Source organism: Anomaloglossus baeobatrachus, chromosome 1, assembly GCF_048569485.1.
Source record: "Anomaloglossus baeobatrachus isolate aAnoBae1 chromosome 1, aAnoBae1.hap1, whole genome shotgun sequence".
Classification (NCBI taxonomy): Eukaryota; Metazoa; Chordata; class Amphibia; order Anura; family Aromobatidae; genus Anomaloglossus; species Anomaloglossus baeobatrachus.
The window spans coordinates 651,130,281-651,151,785 of record NC_134353.1 but is presented as its reverse complement, the minus strand read 5'-3'; the positions used below and the strand labels follow the sequence as shown (position 1 = coordinate 651,151,785).

The following is a 21,505-nucleotide window of genomic DNA, read 5'->3' as shown; positions in this document are numbered from 1 at the left end:
TCAAAATCCGCCGGACTTCCTGGAAGGCTTGCCGACTGCGTGTGCCGCCTTGGTGGTTGATGTATGCCACCGCTGTGGAATTGTCCGACTGAATTCTGATCTGCTTGCCTTCCAGCCACTGCTGGAACGCTTTCAGGGCAAGATACACTGCCCGTATTTCCAGAACATTGATCTGAAGCGAGGACTCTTGCTGGGTCCACGTACCCTGAGCCCTGTGGTGGAGAAAAACCGCTCCCCACCCTGACAGACTCGCGTCCGTCGTGACCACCTCCCAGGATGGGGGTAGGAAGGATTTCCCCTTCGATAATGAAGTGGGAAGAAGCCACCACCGAAGGGAAGCTTTGGTCGCCTGAGAGAGGGAGACGTTCCTGTCGAGGGACGTCGGCTTCCTGTCCCATTTGCGTAGGATGTCCCATTGAAGAGGACGCAGGTGAAACTGCGCGAAAGGAACTGCCTCCATTGCTGCCACCATCTTCCCCAGGAAGTGCATGAGGCGCCTCAAGGGGTGTGACTGGCCTTGAAGGAGAGATTGTACCCCTGTCTGTAGTGACCGCTGCTTGATCAGCGGAAGCTTCACTATCGCTGAGAGGGTATGAAACTCCATGCCAAGGTATGTGAGCAATTGGGCCGGTTTCAGATTTGACTTTGGAAAATTGATGATCCACCCGAAACTCTGGAGAGTCTCCAGGGTAGCGTCGAGGCTGTGTTGGCATGCCTCTTGAGAGGGTGCCTTGATCAGGAGATCGTCCAAGTAAGGGATCACCGAGTGACCCTGAGAGTGGAGGACCGCTACTACAGTAGCCATAACCTTGGTGAAAACCCGTGGGGCTGTTGCCAGGCCGAACGGCAGTGCCACGAACTGCAGGTGTTCGTTTTCTATGGCGAAGCGCAAGAAGCGCTGGTGCTCTGGAGCAATCGGTACGTGGAGATAAGCATCTTTGATATCGATCGATGCAAGGAAATCTCCTTGGGACATTGAGGCAATGACGGAGCGGAGGGATTCCATCCGGAACCGCCTGGTCTTTACATGTTTGTTGAGAAGTTTCAGGTCCAGGACAGGACGGAAAGACCCGTCCTTCTTTGGGACCCCAAACAAGTTGGAGTAAAAACCATGGCCCTGTTGCTGAAGAGGAACAGGGACCACCACTCCTTCTGCCTTCAGAGTGCCCAGCGCCTGCAGAAGAGCCTCGGCTCGCTCGGGAGGCGGGGATGACCTGAAGAATCGAGTCGGGGGACGAGAGGTGAACTCTATCTTGTAACCGTGAGACAGAATGTCTCTCACCCAACGGTCTTTTACCCGTGGCAGCCAGGCGTCGCAAAAGCGGGAGAGCCTGCCACCGACCGAAGATGCGGAGTGAGGAGGCCGAAAGTCATGAGGAAGCCGCTTTGGTAGCGGCACCTCCGGTGGCCTTTTTAGGACGTGACTTAGACCGCCATGCGTCAGAGTTCCTTTGATCTTTCTGAGGCCTTTTGGACGAGGAGAACTGGGACCTGCCCGCGCCCCGAAAGGACCGAAACCTCGACTGCCCCTTCCTCTGTTGGGGTATGTTCGGTTTGGGCTGGGGTAAGGATGTATCCTTTCCCTTGGATTGTTTGATGATTTCATCCAAACGCTCGCCAAACAATCGGTCGCCAGAAATTGGCAAACTGGTTAAGCGCTTTTTGGAAACAGAATCTGCCTTCCATTCCCGTAGCCACAAGGCCCTGCGGAGTACCACCGAATTGGCGGCTGCAACCGCCGTACAGCTCGCAGAGTCCAGGACAGCATTAATAGCGCAAGACGCAATGCCGACGTCTGAGTGGTTATGGACGCCACCTGTGGCGCGGACGTGCGTGTGGCTGCGTCAATTTGCGCTTGACCTGCTGAGATAGCTTGTAGCGCCCATACGGCTGCGAACGCTGGGGCAACAGAAGCGCCGATAGCTTCATAGATGGATTTCAACCAGAGTTCCATCTGCCTGTCGGTGGCATCTTTGAGTGAAGCCCCATCTTCCACTGCAAGTATGGATCTAGCTGCCAGTCTGGAGATTGGAGGATCCACTTTGGGACACTGAGCCCAACTTTTGACCACGTCAGGGGGAAAAGGATAACGTGTATCCTTAAGGCGCTAAGAAAAACGCTTATCTGGACAAGCATGGTGATTCTGGACTGCCTCTCTGAAATCAGAGTGGTCCAGAAACATACTCGGTGTACGCTTGGGAAACCTGAAACGGAATTTCTCCTGCTGAGAAGCTGACTCCTCCACCGGAGGAGCTGAAGGAGAAATATCCAACATACGATTGATGGACGCAATAAGGTCGTTCACTATGGCGCCCCCGTCCGGAGTATCAAGATTGAGAGCGGCCTCAGGATCAGAATCCTGATCAGCTGTCTCCGCATCATCAACCAGAGATTCCCCCCTCTGAGACCCTGCACAATATGATGATGTCGAGGGAAAATCTAAGCGAGCTCGCTTAGTCGGTCTGGGGCTGGGGTCTGTGTCAGAACCCTCAGCCTGGGATCCATGAGATACCCCGGGAGGACATTGTTGGTCCAGCTGAGGTGGGCCAGGGAACAAAAGATTCAACAGAGTCCTTGTGCTGAGATACCGGCCTGGACTGCAAGGCTTCTAGTATCTTAGCCATAGTCTCAGAGAGTTTTGCAAACTCCGTCCCCGTCACCTGAACAGTGTTAGCAGGTGGCTCCCCCTGGGCCCCTCTTAGCAGAGGCTCCGGCTGAGTAAGTGCCACAGGGGCCGAACAGTGCACACAATGAGGGTCAGTGGAACCTGCCGGTAGCGGGGTCGTACATGCGGCGCAGGCAACATAATAAGCCTGTGTTTTGGCACCCCTGCCTTTCGTGGGCGCCATGCTATTATCTTCCCTGAGTAACACAATAGGGTATATAGCCAGAAATCAACTGTGCACCATACAGTGTAAAACATATATACCATAAACATATAATGTTACACTACTGCACAATGGGGCTAGCCCACAGGTGCTGCTTACCACCCGTCTAAAGCGGTTGTGAGGCCACCAGAGTCCCTGCCTGGGTCTCCCAGACTTTGTCCCCCTCTGCAGCGTCCGAGGAGCTGACAGGAATGGCTGCCGGCATCCTGAGGAGAGGAGGGAGCCGTGGGCGTGACCCAGAAAGAGCGGGAACTGGTGCCCGCACTGTGCACAGTGAGGGGGGTGGAGTATGCAAAGCATGCTCCAGCCCTCAGTGCTGCTCGTTCTGTGCAGCGTCCCGCCCTTCCCCTGCCTGTCAGGGCTGTGGGCGGGAGGAAAGGAAACTAGGCCGCAAAAAGCCGGGGACTCTAGTAATAAACGCGGCCGCCGTAAAAGTGCGGCCGGCGTGAAAGTCCCCGGCGCACTACAAGTCCCAGCCGCGCCGCAGTGTTTCCATGGCCGCGGCGGTCAGTGCGGCAGTCCCTATACATAAACACACTCAGCAACGCTGAGTGTGTAATGGCACATATTAACCCGGTCAGCGCCGTGGTCCCCGGTGCACTAGCACACCCAGCTGCGCTGTCCCCACAGGGATACAGAGTACCTCCAAGTAGCAGGGCCATGTCCCTGAACGATACCCGGCTCCTATCCAGCAGGCTCCACAGGAGTTGTGGATGAAGCACGGTCTCAGTGCCTGGAGACCGATAGGATCCCACTTCACCCAGAGCCCTGAGGGGGATGGGGAAGGAAAACAGCATGTGGGCTCCAGCCTCCGTACCCGCAATGGATACCTCAACCTTACAACACCACCGACAAGAGTGGGGTGAGAAGGGAGCATGCTGGGGGCTCTATATGGGCCCACTTTTCTTCCATCCGACATGGTCAGCAGCTGCTGCTGACCAATCTGTGGAGCTGTGCGTGCGTGTCTGACCTCCTTCGCACAAAGCAAAAAACTGAGGAGCCCGTGGGAGCACGGGGGGTGTATAGGCAGAAGGGGAGGGGCTTAACACTTTTAAGTGCAATACTTTGTGCGGCCTCCGGAGGCATAGCCTATACACCTAATTGTCTGGGTCTCCCAATGGAGCGACAAAGAAACTTCTGCAGCTTATCCATTCTGCGAGTCCACAGAAATCAGACTGCACTCTGATGACATCAACGTGCAGTGCAATTGATTTCCACACGCCTATAGACTTGATTGAGTGAATGGCATTAAATCTGTGCTGCAACAGCATGCTGCAAGCTTTCCTCTGATAAGCTGGTATGGGGGGGGGGGGGAGGGAACGACGACTCATATCTGCATATCCCCTTACATATTAAAGGGGTGGTTCACCCATTGTTCTATTTTCTATAGGAGTGCAACTTACTATTTTACGTGTTTTCTTCATTGCCTTCTAGTTGCAGTTCTGGCTCTGAGCGGCGATATCCTGCACGCTCAGTGCCGGTCACATGACCCCCTGGTGCTGTAGCCGCTGGTATCCTCTGACGTCACGTCAAGTTCCAGGCTCTCAGACTTTACGTTCCATCAGGGTTTTGCCAGCGCCACTCACACTGAATGGCTGGACACAAAAATGTCTTTTTTTTTTTTTTAAATTATTAAATAAATAGAAAAAAAAAAAAAAAGCCTCCCTATATATTTTTGATTCCCTGACGGGTACAAATAGGCAGCTGGGGGTTGGAGGCAGCCGTACCTGCCTGCTGTACCTGGCTAGCATGCAAAAAAAAAAAAAAAAAAGGTGAAGTACAAATCATCATTTTTTTTTTCCTTTTAGTTTTTGGGCAAAAAAAAAAGAAAAAAAAAAAAAACCTAAAAAAGGGGCTTCCATGGATTTTCCATTGCCAGTGAAAGTAACACCAAGCAGTGGGGGTTAGCAGCCAGTAGCCGCTTGGGTTACCCTTAGCAATAGAAAATGCAGCAGAACAAGTAATCAGATGACGACAGTGTCGGCCGATTACTTGTTCGGTGTCCCCCTGCATCCATTGCAGCGTGTGTGGGCTGTGAGGTTAGCAGAGTTCAGTCCGGCACTGGAGTCAGCTGATCTGAACTCAGCTGAACTCCAGCCCGCATATACTGTGATGGATGCAGCGGGACACAGAACAAGTAATCAGCCGACACTGGAGTCAGCTGATCTGATTACTTGTTATGGTGGCTATGAGGTCAGGAGTTCAGCTGAGTTCAGATCAGCTGACTCCAGTGCTGGACAAACTCAGCTGACTTCACAGCCCCCACACGCTGCAAAGGAGTAATGGGCAGACACTGGAGTCAGCTGATCCGAACTCAGCTGAACTCCTGAACACACAGGCCGCACACTGTCACACGTGATCGGCAGCAGCCAGTGACTGCTGTTAACCTGTATCCATCGCAGAGTGTGCGGGCTGTGAGATCAGGACTCAGCTGACTCCAGTGCCGGCCGATACATTCTGTGTCCCGCAGCAGAAGGATCCGGTAAAATAACAAATTGCGGTTGCATGCATTGCACATTTAATCCACAGGATCCAGTCATATGCGGTTTGTGTTTTTTTGCCTACAGGCAAAAAAAACGCTGATGTGAAAGTGGCCTGCAAAATGCATACCACACGAATGATACGGACAACACACAGACTAGGCAAGAGGGGAAAAAGCAATCTCATGACCCCGTCATTTTTTCCCCCCCCAATTATTTAATTTTTTTTCACATGCTGCGCCGGCTAAGGCTGCTTTCATACAGTTTTTTGCCATCAGGCACAATCCGGCGAAAAACTGATAATGCCCGATACGTTTTTTTCCTCATTGAATTGTAATAGTGCCGGATTGTAACTGATGCCCTTGCGTTGCATCCGTCGTGCACGGATCTGGCAAAGTTTCTGTGTCCAGCTGCTGGAAAGGACGCAGCATGCAACTTTTTTTGGCAGCGGCACAAAAAAAAAAAAAAAAAAACGGACCACGATGGATCCGGCGTCATGTACAATGAAAGCCTATGGGCGCCGGTTCTGTCGTAATGCGGCATACAACGCATTACAGCGACTGATTCAGTTTTGGTCTACGGAGCATGCTCAGTAGCACAACGGATCTATCCAAAAACGGAAGGAAAAAACTGATGCAATTGATCCGTTTTTTCGCCTGATCCTTGCATCAGTTTTTACACCGGATTGTGCCTAATGCCAAAAAACTGATATGTGAAAGCAACCTAATCATAATTTCTGTACACACACACACACACACACACACACACACACTATGAACTATATGAGAACAAGCAGAAGATAACCACTTTCTTCCCCTGGTTGTGCAGAGCTGGGAGCGTCTGCTGTCTCTATTGTGATTGCTCTCACTGCTTCCACAGGGAAGAGGCAGGGAGGAGTCTTTGGGTGGAGAGCTGAGTGGGTGTGTTAGGCCTAAGCCACACAACGAGAAAATCAGTGCATTCCACTCTGACCACTTCTAGCCTGTGTGTCAGCGCACATGAGCTATTATTTTCTCAGCCCCAATCGGACCGAGAAAAACAATCGCAGCATGCTACAATTGTAATGCGAGACTCTTTTCTCTCAAACCTATTCAAGTGAATGGAGTGAGCGAAAAATCGCACTGCACTCGCAGTACACCGGTGTACCGCGAGTGCAGAGCGAGAATGGAAATAGCCGGCTAAGAAAGAGAGGTAGATAAATCCCTCCCTCCCCTCCTCCATGCTAGCCCGCCCCTCCGCAGCGCTGGCCTGCCTGTCCTTAGTGCTAGCCCGCCCCCGCAGCTGAGGTCCGCTCGCACGATTGGACCTCAGACGCAGGGACACTTGCTTGACACTCGGCTCCTGCTGTGCTGCCAGCGCGAGCCGAGTGTCATGCGAGCATTGCACTAGTGCCCAGTGTGGCCCCGGCCTTAGTTACAAAACCCATAATTCTTTGCGGCTGTAGGACTATAAGAACTGAACCCAGGAAGTCAGGAAAGAGATTAACCCCCTCAGACCTGGATCCAGAAAAGAGGATGTGCTGTTGGAGCTCGATAAAAGGTAATATTGCTGAAATAACATAATAGATGTGTGGAGAGGTCTATATTAGCAAGATTTATGAGAGAAAAAAAAAAAAAAAAATCAGTATTGGTAACTGGACAACTTCTTTAATGGTCTGGGTGTTATCTGGGAAAAGCTAAATAAATAATTAAATAGATAGCAGGGTGCTGTCAGCGAGTCCTCGTGGCAGTAAGCAGACAATGCCCCAGCAGCCCCGGAGTTATGTCCTCATGCACCAGTACAGAGCAATAGAAACATTTTTGGAATTGGCCGACATCTTGACTAGCGCTCATGTGAGGAGTATATCGGATACCTTTACTTCCTGACATCCATCTGTCCAACACATGCAAGCTTTCCACGTTACACAGTATGTATAGGAAAACCTGTGTATGCAGACTGAATAAAAGTAACACAAAAGTGTACACGGACACCGGCTTTCCTAAATGTATCCATGGGAATTAACGAATCGTCCCAAATCTGACTACAGTTTGTATAATTGCATTTGATTCCTTGGAAGAAACAGGTTCCTGGTCTGTAGGGGCTGCAAAGCGCACAGTATGTGGCAGCCCCCCCAGGCTTCCTTTTTTGGCTCACATGTATACACTGCATGATTACAGCTTCTCACCTGAATGCTTGGTTAATTCGGTTGTTGAAGTCATCTGCATAAACCATCCACAAATCTCCATTACTGAGCCATTCCCAGCGAGTCTCCAGCTCTGATGATTCCGCATCCTTGTCAGAGTCTACAAGTGGGTCACTTTCGTCCTCAGTTTTTACTATGATCTCAAGACCTATCTCAGCTTTCCTTTTCTGAGATCCTATGGGACAGAAAAAAAAAAATAAAAGTTCAAATAAAATTGAGAGATTCCAAAAACCCTGAATTCTCACCAGAGCCGACTCAGTTACAGAAAACAAAAGAGACCAGCCTAAAAACCGCAGCATGGGCGAATATACCCACTGAAAGCAATTAGCTGCTTGGTTTCTTCATGCATGTTAGAGCAGCCTATGCCAAACCCTTATCAGATACGCAGTGCGATTATACCTTTACATTTCTAGAAAAAAAATCCACAATATTTCAGATATTGAAAACTCCAGCACGCCTGGAAATCAGAGCAGATTATTTCTTGCATCTAATATACTGTGCAAAACTTTTAGGGCAAGTGAAAAAAATATACATGGTCAGGATATGTGCCCACGCTGCAGAAAATGCGCTGAATTTGCCGCGGATTTTTCGCGGAGATTCCGCTGATTTTTCAAAAATCTGCAGCACAGCTACTCCCCAGCCATTTCTATGGCATTTGGGAACTGCTGTGCCCACGCTGCGGATTTTTCAGCAGCGGAAATAATGCGGATTTCCCTGCGGAAAAATCAGCATCATGTCAATTATTCCTGCGGATTTCTCCGCAGGGTCCCATATACTTACCTGCCTCACCGGAGTCACTTTCTCCATCCGGTGTACAGGAGGGCGGTGGATCCAGCCATCCAGGTATAGGAAGGAAGAGGTAGGCGGGGCCTGCACGAGCTCCGGTCATGTGACCACCGGAGCTAGTTCAGGCCCGCCCACCTTCTCCCGCAGCCACTGACAGTGACCCGTGCGCCGGAAAGCGAGGTGCTGCGTGATGGAGGTGAGTATGAACTCCCAATCACTGCAGCACTTGTTCTGCATTGAGGATGCAGTGCCGAAGCCATGGTACTCTATCCTCAATGCAGAACCCGCACCATATCCGCAGGACATTCTGCAGCATGAAACAGACAGAAGTTGGGGTGCGGTTTCCTGGGAGCTCCTGCGGAATGTCCAGCGGACATATCCGCAAGACACTGTCCCCGTGGGCACATAGCCTCAGAATGCTTTAAAAGTGTTAGTAATTGATAAAAATAAACTAACAAGCAAAGTGAATGAACAAAAGAGAAATTAAATTAATTGACCATTGGGTGCGACCACACCATGCCTTTTAAACAGTGTCAATTCCTCTAGGTAGACTTGTACCAAGTTTTACAAGGAACCCAGCAGGGAGATTGTTCCAAACATCTTGGAGACCCAACTACAGATCTTCAGTGGGCTTATGCTGCACACATCCTTCTGTCTCTATGTAATCCCACACGGACTTGATTGTGTCGAGACCAGGGCTCTGTGGAGCCATAGTCACTTCCAGGACTTAGGGCTTGTTCACATGTTTGGTTTTTTTTTTTGCTGTGTGATTTGTCTACAGTACATGTTTAATTCTCAGCAAGATGCCCAATTGTATTGTGGAACAGATGATCGCGAGCTGAATGGGTAGATAAAACATTTAAGTCTCACTGGGCTAAGAGGCTCCATTTCTCCAATTACTCATGTGACTGATGAAGTGAAATTTCATGTCGTGATGCTTACAGGTTCATATTAAGGCAGCTTAAAGGGAACCTGTCAGGTGTAATATGCACACAGGACCACGAGCAGTTGTGGGTGCATATTGCTAATCCCTGCCTAAGGCCCTGTGCGCACTTGCCGGTTTTTGCCGCGGTTTTGCTGCATGTTATGTTCATAACATCTCTGCAGTGATTCACCAGTAAAACCTATGGGAAAAAAAATGCTGTGCGCACTATGCGGAATTTGACAGCTGCATGTTCTGCTGCGGGATTCCCGCAGCAAAAACAATTGCATGTCACTTCTTTTCCGCAGATAGCTGCGGGATTTCACTCCATTGACTGCCATGTAATCGTGAAATCCCGCAGGGAATAACGCAGGCAGCAAATTCTGTGCGGTTCATTGTGTTTTCCTGCGTTATTCCCTGTGGTATTTCGCGGTTTACCTGCAGTAATGTACATCACTGCCTGCGGTAATGTTCATCGCATCCTGCGGTTTGCAGGGAAGTGAGGTCATTATGACAGGAAGAAGAAGCGGAGCAGAGAGTAAATACACACAGATCACAGACACACAGACGTCACAGACACACACACAGACATATAGAATACACAGACATCAAACGGACATCTAGGAAAAAAAAAAACAAAAAAAAACACATGGGCTCCGCCGTATTTTTACCGTACAGCCGAGGTAAGCACACAGCGGCGGCCCGGTATTCTTAGGCTGGGGAGGGCGAGGGACAGGGTTAATGTCCCCCTCCTCCCGCAGCCGAGAATACCAGCCTGCAGCTGCCCCGGGACTGTCACATCCATTACGCGGCAGTACCGGAGTGTCCCCGGCTCCTCCTGTTGCCGTGATGCGGTGGCAAATCAGGGTAATAGAAGGAGTTAATGGCGGCGGATCGCCGCCACTAAGTCCAGGCTTGATCATGGCAGCGTTTATGATACAGCTGACATGATCAACTCGTAAGTAAAGTGAATAAGCATACACCGAAAAATCCTTTATTTTAAATAAAACACAAAAAAGCCCCTGGTTCACCATTTTATTAACCCCCCTGAAACACACAGCTCCGGCGTAATCCACGACCTCCGATGCTTGCATCCAGCCGCGACTGACACAGCGCTGAATGCAGCCTCGCAGCGAGACAGCTGAGGTAACCACAGGGCATTTCCCACGGCCGGTAATGTGAACACAGATTACTGCTCGGGAGAACTGCAGCGTCTGCTCACAGGGACTCTATCTATCCTTTATCTATCTCAGAAGGAAATTTTTTTTTTCCAATGTGCTTTATTGCATTGAATGCATTAAAGCACATGTACCAACCCGCATGTGGCAAAACCGCGAACAATACCGCAGTAAAACCGCAGCAAACCGCATGCGGTTTTCGGGTGCGGTTTGCCGCGTTTTTTTACCGCGGGTGCGGTAATCTTTCAGACCCTGCGGAATTTTCTTAAGAAAATTTCCGTTTTCCAGTGAGCACAGGGCCTAACCGTCCGTGTATACACTAGCATAGATAAAGACATCTTAAGAAAAAGGATTTCTAAAGATCTTGTATATTATATGCTAATGAGGCCAGTGACTAGTCCAGAGGGCGTTTGTTCCCTTAGTTAGTTGGCCCACATAGCATGGTAGCACACCCCTGTGGGCGCACTAACAAAGTATGGGTTTTGCCAGCAATTCTTGCATGAACACCTCACTGAACAGTGGATGGCTGTAAATGGGTCCCACTGGTTGCTGCCAGTTCTGAGCTGATGGCACTGCTGGACATCGTCCGACTTCTAAGCAAGTAAGCATATGATGTGCTTCATCTGCTGCACTAAGTGTCATTGGCAGACCACTGCTTCTATGGTCCTTAATTTTCGCAATTTCTTAGCGTAATCAAGATTACGCAGATGCTTACTCATCAAATACCATCAATGAGGCCTCTGATTGGCACCACATTTATTCTGTAGCAGAAGAACCATCCCAAACATACAGCCAATATCATTAAAGAACCCTCCCAGTCCCCACAAAGGTTATTTTTTTTGTTTGTTTTTTTTACTCACTATATGTCTTTGTAGTGTGTGTGGTTACGTCACGTGATCTCTGCCCCTCCTTCAGATGTAATTGATATCTAAAGGAAATAAGACGGTAGCAGCAGTTCTCACTTCCTCCGGATGCCTTATTTGTCCGAAGGGGAGAGAAGTGGCCACTGATTAGCAGCCCTGGTAGAAGTGCTAGCACCCCTGGAATGGTCTCGGCGGCACCAGAGGCGAGTATAAATGTTTTCTGGGGGATACAGAGGATTTGAGAAGGGATTGTCCAAGCAGTGGATAACCCCTTTAATATAGTCACCTACTGGCTTTTCTGAGATTCAGCACCATTCTGCTCCTCTTCTGAGTGACATCACCTCTCTACAGACTGGCTGGGTCATGCTTAACTCTGCGTGACTGGGAAGTGGCTTGTACAATGTAAGCCTATGGAGTTCCATAGACAAACCACAAAAGCAATTTCCGGCTCATGCATACAGTGATCTGGATAGTCTGAGGAGTGGTGACGTTACTCACAAGAGTGAGGATGGCACTTGAAAATGACAGTGGCAGAGGGAGAGTATTAACACTCACAAGTACCGTTAAAAAAAATCCAAAAAACTTCATTAAAAGAACTTTAAGGCACTGTGCGCACTGGAAAACGGAATTTTCTTAAGAAAATTCCGCAGGGTCTGAAAGATTACCGCACCCGCGGTAAAAACCGCGGCAAACCGCACCCGAAAACCGCATGCAGTTTGCTGCGGTTTTACCGCGGTATTGTTCGCGGTATTGCCGGGTGCGGGTTAGTACATCTGTTGTAATGCATTCAATGCAATAAAGCACATTGAAAAAAAAAAGAAAAAAAAAAAAAGTAATTTCCTTCTGAGATAGATAAATAAACAGACAGAGAGAGAGAAGAATAGATAGACATATAGAGGACAGATCAAATCAATCAACAAGCTGCAGTTCTCCCGGCTGTAGTGTGTTCACATTACCGGCCGTGGGAAACACCATGGTTACTTACCGGTAGCCGGTTTTTCCAGAACCCATGACAGCACCACGTGAGAGAGGGATCTGCCCAGCGAGGACAGGAAACCATTCTGAATAAAAGGGCGGTACCTCTCCCCTTCGTCAAGTTGTTAACGAGAGGACCTCCAACAAATGTTAGAACTTACTCCATCACCACTAAACACACACAAGTACACCCAGAAGTGCACACCAAGGATGAGAAAGGGAGGGATTATATGGGTGCTGTCATGGGTTCTGGAAAAACCGGCTACCGGTAAGTAACCGTGGTGTTTTCTCCTCACCCATGACAGCACCACGTGAGAGATTTCCAGAGAAACCTAATTAGGTAGGAACCACTGCCTCAAGCACCCGTCTACCAAACGAAAGAGCAGCCGAGGAGCATAGGTCCAACCGATAGTGCCGGAAAAAAGTAGTAGACTGAGGACCAGGTAGCGGCCCTACAAATTTGTTCAATAGATACCTGCGCACGTTCAGCCCAGGAGGTAGACACTGCTCTGGTGGAATGGGCCCGAATGTTCTCCGGAACGGGCGCTCCACTGGAGTAGGCTAAAGCAATGGCCTCCCTAATCCACCTAGCAATAGTACCCTTTGACACCCCCTGACCTTTTGTACTACCCTGAAAGGAGATGAATAACGACTGCGTCTTCCTCACTGCCCGCGTCACTGAAAGATAGTGTAGGAGGGCCCTTCGCACATCTAGGGTGTGAAATCTACGTTCCCCTTCACTAGTGGCATGGCTGCAGAAGGAGGGCAGGACAATCACTTGCGTCGTATGAAAAAAGAGATGCAACTTTTGGGAAATACGCCGGGTCTGGCCGCAAGATGACTATCTTCAAGGACCTGAGTGTAAGGCTGCACAACTGATAGGGCCTGTAAATCACTGATCCTCCGTGCCGAGGTTAACGCGACTAGCAATATGGTTTTTACAGAACAGGGGTCCCCCATCAAGGACAGGAAACTAACTGACGAAGGGGAGAGGTACCGCCATTTTATTCAGAATGGTTTCCTGTCCTCGCTGGGCGGATCCCTCTCTCACGTGGTGCTGTCATGGGTTAGGGGAAAATGACCTGTAATTACCTCTGTAGTCTTGTTATGAGGCTGCATTCTGTACAGTGTCAGTCGTGGCCGGATGCAAGCGTCGTGGGACCTCCTGGATTACGTCGGAGTTGTGTGTTGGGGGGGTTAATAAAGGGGTGAAACAGGGTTTTTTTTGTGTTTTATTTAAAATAAAGGATTTTTCGGTGTATGCTTATTCACTTTACTTACGGGTTGCTCATGTCAGCTGTATCATAGACGCTGCCATGATCAAGCCTGGACGTAGTGGCGGCGATCCGCTGCCATTAACTCATTAGTACCCTGATTGCCACCGCATCACGGCAATCTGGAAGAGCCGGGACACTCCGGGACTGCCGCATAATGGATGCAACAGTCCCGGGGCAGCTGCAGGCTGATATTTTCGGCTGCGGGAGGGGGGGGTATTAACCCTGTCCCTCGCCCTCCCCAGCCTGAGAATACTGGGCTGCCGCTGTGTATTTACCTTGGCTGGACGGTAAAAATATGGCTGAGCACGCGTTTTTTTTTTTCTATATGTCCGTTTGATTTGTATGTGCATTCTATATGTCTGTGTGTGTGAGTGTGATATGTGTGTGTGTTCTATGTCTGTGTCTGATATGTGTGTGTATACTCTCTGCTCCGCTTCCTCTTCCGGTCATAATGACATCACTTGCCGGCAAACAGCAGGCAGTGATGAACATTATGTCCTGAAACAGCGAAATACCGCAGGGAATAACGCAGGAAAACGCAATGAACCGCACAGAACTTGCTGCCTGCGTTATTCCCTGCGGGATTTCCCGATTACATTGCAGTCAATGGAGTGAAATCCCGCAGCGACGTGCGGAAAAGTAGTGACATGCAATTGTTTTTGCTGCGGGAATCCCGCAGCAAAACATGCGGCTTTCAAAATCCGCATAGTGCGCACAGCATTTTTTTCCCCACAGGTTTTGCTGGTGAATCACTGCAGAGATGTTATGAACATAACATGCAGCGAAACATGCAGCAAAACCGCAGAAAATCCGTGGCAAAAAACGGCAAGTGCGCACAGGGCCTTAAGCGCACCAATCAGCAGGATGTTCCGATGCAACATAAAGCCAGTGCCATACTGGTGCTATCAGGCTGATTCTATACATATCTTTAGTTGTCAGCTAGGAAGTTTAGGTTTTGAAGCACAAGCAAGTAAAGTTTGTGAAATGGGCAGCTTTTTGATTGGCAGCAGCTGCCGATCAGCTGATCGCTATGGAGGTATTCATAGTGATTCCTGCCTGTTGTCCTCCTCCTATTTATGCTAATATGGGGCGGCACGGTGGCTCAGTGGTTAGCACTGCAGTCTTGCAGCGCTGGGGTCCTGGGTTCAAATCCCACCAAGGACACCATCTGCAAGGAGTTTGTATGTTCTCCCCGTGTTTGCGTGGGTTTCCTCCGGGTACTCCGGTTTCCTCCCACACCACAAAGACATACAGATAGGGACTCTAGATTGTGAGCCCCAATGGGGACAGTGTTGCCAATGTATGTAAAGTGCTATGGAATTAATAGCGCTATATAAATGAATAAAATTATTATTATTATTATTATTAATTGCATTATAGAGGCGTTTACTAATGGTTGTAGCTAAAAATCATGGTGGCTAGCAGGACCTTGCTGATGTCATACTGATGTGACCATAAGGAACGGGGCCTCAGCCAACATAGGTGATGGTAGAAAGCAACATTTTTCTGTTGGTGAGGCCCAGCCCCTTCTGATCACATCGGTATGACATCAGCAAGGTCCTTCTAGCCACCATGATTTATAGCCACCACCATTAGTAAAACGCCTTTATAATGGAATTAGCATAAATAATAGGCAGGGGGCAGGAATCACTATGAATACCACCATCTATCAGCTGATCGGCAGCTGCTGATAATCAAAAAATCTGCTCATTTTACAAGCTTTACTTGCTTGTGTTTCAAAATCTATACATCATAGCTGACAACTAAAGGTATGTATAGAATCAGCCTGATAGTGCCAGTATAGCACTGGCTTTAGCTTATATAGGAAAATTCTGGTGATTGGTGTACTTTAACCATCCCCAGCATTAAAGAATACGGCGTGTTGAAAATTATATTGCCCCTCAGAGCCCTGATCTCACCATTGTCGAATCCGTGTGACTACATGGAGAAAGAAGAATTTATGCAGCCTACATGCATAGAAGATCTGTGGTTAGTTCTCCAAGTTGTTTGGAGCAACCTTCCTGCAGAGCAGCTTCAAAAACTGTTTTTTAGTGTACGTGGAATTGAAAGGAGTTGTCCACTACTTGGACAGCCCCTTCTCATTCCCCTTGTTCGCCCCTGTAAAAATAAATACTCCTACACTCCCCTTCGGTGCGGCCATAGGTCCAGCGATGTGTAAAGCCATGCTCCTGGGGCCAAAGTGGCTTTATTATGACATGCGGGCCCCGCGGCCAATCAGCGGCGGCTTCCTTCTCCCTGCTCAAATGTCTGAAGGAGGGGAGACAGACTGCGGGCACTGATTAGTTGCTTTGTTCACGTGTCTGTCACATAGGCCCGGGAACGCGGCTTCAGACACCACTGGAACCATGCCTGCCCATAAGGGGAGTATAGGCTTACATATTTTTATGGGGGCGAACAAGGGGACTGAGTAGGGGTTGGCCAAGTAGAGGACATCCTCTTTAATACTGTGAAAAAATATTATAATTATATATTACAGTGCCTACAAGTAGTATTCAACCCCCTGCAGATTTAGCAGGTTTGATAAGATGCAAATAAGTTAGAGCCTGCAAACTTCAAACAAGAGCAGGATTTATTAACAGATGCATAAATCTTACAAACCAACAAGTTATGTTGCCCAGTTAAATTTTAATAAATTTTCAACATAAAAGTGTGGGTCAATTATTATTCAACCCATAGGTTTAATATTTTGTGGAATAACCCTTGTTTGCAATTACAGCTAATAATCGTCTTTTATAAGACCTGATCAGGCCGGCACAGGTCTCTGGAGTTATCTTGGCCCACTCCTCCATGCAGATCTTCTCCAAGTTATCTAGGTTCTTTGGGTGTCTCATGTGGACTTTAATCTTGAGCTCCTTCCACAAATTTTCAATTGGGTTAAGGTCAGGAGACTGACTAGGCCACTGCAACACCTTGATTTTTCCCCTCATGAACCAGGCCTTGGTTTTCTTGGCTGTGTGCTTTGGGTCATTGTCTTGTTGGAAGATGAAATGACGACCCATCTTAAGATCCTTGATGGAGGAGCGGAGGTTCTTGGCCAAAATCTCCAGGTAGGCCGTGCTATCCATCTTCCCATGGATGCAGACCAGATGGCCAGGCCCCTTGGCTGAGAAACAGCCCCACAGCATGATGCTGCCACCACCATGCTTGACTGTAGGGATGGTATTCTTGGGGTCGTATGCAGTGCCATCCAGTCTCCAAACGTCATGTGTGTGGTTGGCACCAAAGATCTCGATCTTGGTTTCATCAGACCAGAGAACCTTGAACCAGTCTGTCTCAGAGTCCTCCAAGTGATCATGAGCAAACTGTAGACGAGCCTTGACATGACGCTTTGAAAGTAAAAGGTTCCTTACAGGCTCGTCTGGAACGGAGACCATTGCGGTGGAGTACGTTACTTATGGTATTGACTGAAACCAATGTCCCCACTGCCATGAGATCTTCCCGGAGCTCCTTCCTTGTGGTCCTTGGGTTAGCCTTGACTCTTCGGACAAGCCAGCCTCGGCACGGGTGGAAGCTTTCAAAGGCTGTCCAGGCTGTGGAAGGCTAAGGGTATGTGCGCACTAGGCGTTTTTTTCACGCTGCGTTTTTATGTGCGTTTTTGTCTAAAAAACGCACCCGCGGCTAAAAAAACGCGGCAAAAACGCATGCGTTTTTGCCGCGATTTGGTGCGTTTTTTGCTGCGTTTTTGCTCACTGCGTTTTTAATCAGTGCACAATGCCATTAAAGATTGTTGATGAAAAAAAAAAAAAAAAAAGGTCTGATGTCATTTCCTTCTTCAAAATGTTCATTGTATGCAGGAGAGCAGACAGCTGCAGAACTAGTGTATGCAGGAGAGCAGACAGCAGCTGCAGAACTACAAGTCTCAGCATCCTCCATTCACTAGTGTATGCAGGAGAGCAGACAGCAGCTGCAGAACTACAAGTCTCAGCATCCTCCATTCACTAGTGTATGCAGGAGAGCAGACAGCAGCTGCAGAACTACAAGTCTCAGCATCCTCCATTCACTAGTGTATGCAGGAGAGCAGACAGCAGCTGCAGAACTACAAGTCTCAGCATCCTCCATTCACTAGTGTATGCAGGAGAGCAGACAGCAGCTGCAGAACTACAAGTCTCAGCATCCTCCATTCACTAGTGTATGCAGGAGAGCAGACAGCAGCTGCAGAACTACAAGTCTCAGCATCCTCAATTCACTAGTGTATGCAGGAGAGCAGACAGCAGCTGCAGAACTACAAGTCTCAGCATCCTCCATTCACTAGTGTATGCAGGAGAGCAGACAGAAGCTGCAGAACTACAAGGCTCAGCATCCTCCTTCCAGGACTGTATGCAGTTTTTTGCCCAAAAAGAAAAAAAAAAATGACATGGGCTTCGCCATATTTTTGTATGCTAGCCGGGTACAGCAGGCAGGTACGGGCTGCCCCCAACCCCCAGCTGCCTATTTGTACCCGGCTGGGAACCAAAAATATAGAGAAGCCCTTTTTTTTAATTATTTCATGAAATAATTAAAAAAAAAAAAATGACGTGGGCTTCGCCTAATTTTTGAGTCCAGCCGGGTACAACTAGGCAGCTGGGGATTGGAATCCACAGTGCAGGGTGCCCATGCTTTCTGGGCACCCCCACTGCGAATTGCAGTCCGCAGCCACCCCAGAAAATGGCGCTTTCATAGAAGCGCCATCTTCTGGCGCTGTATCCAACTCTTCCAGCTGCCCTGAAGCCGGGTGGCTAGCCAGGTAATAATGGAGTTAGGGCTAGCTGTATATTATCAGCTGGCCCTAAGCCCGAAATTCATGGTGTCACGCCAATATTAGACATGGCCACCATGAATTTCTAGTACAGATAAAAAAAAAACCACAACACACAGAAAAATATTTTTATTAGAAATAAAACACAACACAATTAGTGACTCCATCTTTATTGAAATAAAGAACCCCCCTCCGCAGTAATCCTGGGTTAGGGTCCCGCGACGTCCAATCCGGATCCAATATCATCTGATCGGTTTGCTGGAAGGCATACCGATCAGATGATCTGTCAGGTTCAAGGATGTGAATCACATCACACATCAGCTGATTGTATAATCGGCTTTTATACAATCAGCTGATGCATCAGTAGAAAAAAAAAAAAATAAATAATACTCACTTATGTGCTGTGCTGATTACCGGCAGCTCCTGGAGCGATCGATTGGACAGGAGTCTGATCCCGTCCGATCGCTGCAAGAGCTGCCGGTAATCAGCTGATGAAGTCCCCTGACGGCAGGATCAGCTGATAGCCGGCCGGGCGCCCGCGTCACCGCGATCAGCTGATGCGTCAGGTGACTGCATCAGGTGATCCACCGCCAGGTCCTGCAAGCAAGGGTCCTGCCCCGGGGAGACTGCACACAGCCAGAGCGGCGGGACCGGGAGGAGCTGGGAGCGGGCATGGCACCGGGACCCTGCGGACAGGTGAGTATATATGACATTTTTTTTTCTCTACTGTTCACTTTGATTTTCGCCGCTGCCTCCACCTCCCGCCCAGACATGGCGCCGCACGGAGCTGACATGCACAGGACGGGAGGTGGAAGCAGCGGTGACAGTACCGGGAGGATTCACGCTTCTGTGTTTACCAACAGAAGGAATCCTCTTCCTGTACACGTCACTGTAGTACCCACCCCTTGCGTTTATAGCTGCGTTTTTAGTCATAGAAACGCGGCTATATGCATTTTTCATTGCGTTTTTAACATCTCATTGAATTCAATGGGTGAAAAACGAAGTGAAAAACGCAGAAATAATTGACATGCTGCGTTTTTGTGGTCACCACAAAAACGCAGCTAAAAAAAAACGCTGTGTGCGGACAGCACTTATGAAAACCCATTGACATTGCTGGGGAAGCAATGTCACTGCGTTTTCAGCACAAAAACGCGGTAAAAAACGCCGCTAAAAACGCGGCAAAAACGCCTAGTGCGCACAAGGCCTTACAGTAGTTCCATAAGCCTTCCACTTCCGGATGATGCTCCCAACAGTGGAGACAGGTAGGCCCAACTCCTTGGAAAGGGTTTTGTACCCCTTGCCAGCCTTGTGACCCTCCACGATCTTGTCTCTGATGGCCTTGGAATGCTCCTTTGTCTTTCCCATGTTGACCAAGTATGAGTGCTGTTCACAAGTTTGGGGAGGGTCTTAATTAGTCAGAAAAGGCTGGAAAAAGAGATAATTAATCCAAACATGTGAAGCTCATTGTTCTTTGTGCCTGAAATACTTCTTAATACTTTAGGGGAAGCAAACAGAATTCCGGTGGTTTGAGGGGTTGAATAATAAATGACCCTCTGAATAAACTTTTCAAAATTTAAAAAAAAAAAGAAATAACGTTCTTTTTTGCTGCAGTGCATTTCACACTTCCAGGCTGATCTACAGCCCAAATGTCACAATGCCAAGTTAATTCCGAATGTGTAAACCTGCTAAATCCGCAGGGGGTTGAATACTACTTGTAGGCACTGTAATATATATATATATATATATATATATATATATATATATATATATATATATATATATATATATATATATATATATATATATATACACACACACACACACACACATATATATACACACACATATATATATATATACACACACATATATATATATACATACATATATATACATACATATATATATACATACATACACACACACACACACACAATTACATTAAACATTAAATATTGATGACAGATTTCTGGATTTCTATGCTTTATAGCAGGTTTTCAGTGCAGAATGTCTGCATATGGTAGAAAACCTCAATATCAGACTCCCCCTCTGAAGGACACCAGCCTGGGTAAAGAAAAAGATGAGAAACCTGCTACAACTGCCCGGTGTGAACACAGTTCAATGCTCAAATCCACTTGCAAAACCCCTTTGTCATCCAGTAACAAAAACACCCTGCTGCTGCGCGCTTTCCCCTTTCTGCCCACTCCGATGCCCGCGGCCCCTGCTGGCAATCATTTCCTGTAAGCCTGTGTTCACACACATTGCAGTTTGATCTAGCTTTGCATGCAGTGATCTTTTTGAAGCCAGAACTGGGAATGGATCCAAGGAGAAGAATAAAAGCTTTCATTATACTTGTGTGCTCCACTACAACACAAAAAACAACTGCACCAAACTGTAAAGAGGAAACCTAATCTAGCAGAATCCCACAGCTTTAACCCATACCATGCCTTAATAGATGCTTTTTTCCCCTTCAGGTGTCCATCTCTCGACATTTTTCATTGTATATTCCAATATTTTTCCATATGCTTGAGGCATTATACCATTATCTAAGTTTGATGTGCAGCCTTATCCTTGTATAGTATGTATTGTTTGGCTTGCACTCATAATATATATATATATATATATATATATATATTAGTGCTCACTTCAGTTATCCTATTCAGTCATCTCTCGACACTGACCTTCAAATACATACACTTTATACAACCGTGCGTCTGATAAATACTAAACCAGTCCTTGTTTTACAACCAGGAGCAGATAAACGGGGTTGTCTCAAAATGGTAAAATGTCAGAGTGCTTGTAAAAACAAGTAACTTTGCAGTTTACTGCTTATTAAAATTCCTCACTGGGCTCAAAAATAGAGGGATTTTTAATTCTATAGATTACCAGCTATCAGAGATGTCAAGGAGCCCATGCTTCACAGCCCTTTTCTATATGCACTGCTCTGGACGGATCACTGAATCAACTGCGCTCCTGCAAAAGCCGTCCATTAGCAGCATCACAGAGCGCTGCTGATCCAAACAATATTCAAGCGCACCATAACCCCCAGCAAGCAGGAGCCGGTGGGTGAGTAGCAGTGTGCGAAGACAACATGAGATTAACCCCAGGAAAAGGTTACACAATTTGCCAATGGCAACTAGAGGTACCCCAACTCAGAACTAAACATTTATCATCATTGTTAATACGGTATTAAATGAC

At 47.9% G+C, this 21,505-nt stretch overlaps 1 protein-coding gene across 2 annotated transcripts in view; it reads right to left on the bottom strand.

Moving 5' to 3' along the window:
- PARP2 (poly(ADP-ribose) polymerase 2) overlaps positions 1 to 21,505 on the bottom strand; it is a 169,918-nt gene that overhangs the window by 138,770 nt on the left and 9,643 nt on the right. For both annotated transcript variants that reach the window (XM_075319918.1, XM_075319919.1), the window contains exon 2: positions 7,533 to 7,725. In XM_075319918.1, coding sequence (XP_075176033.1) covers positions 7,533 to 7,725 — 193 coding nt within the window. The remainder of the gene's footprint in view (positions 1 to 7,532; positions 7,726 to 21,505) is intronic.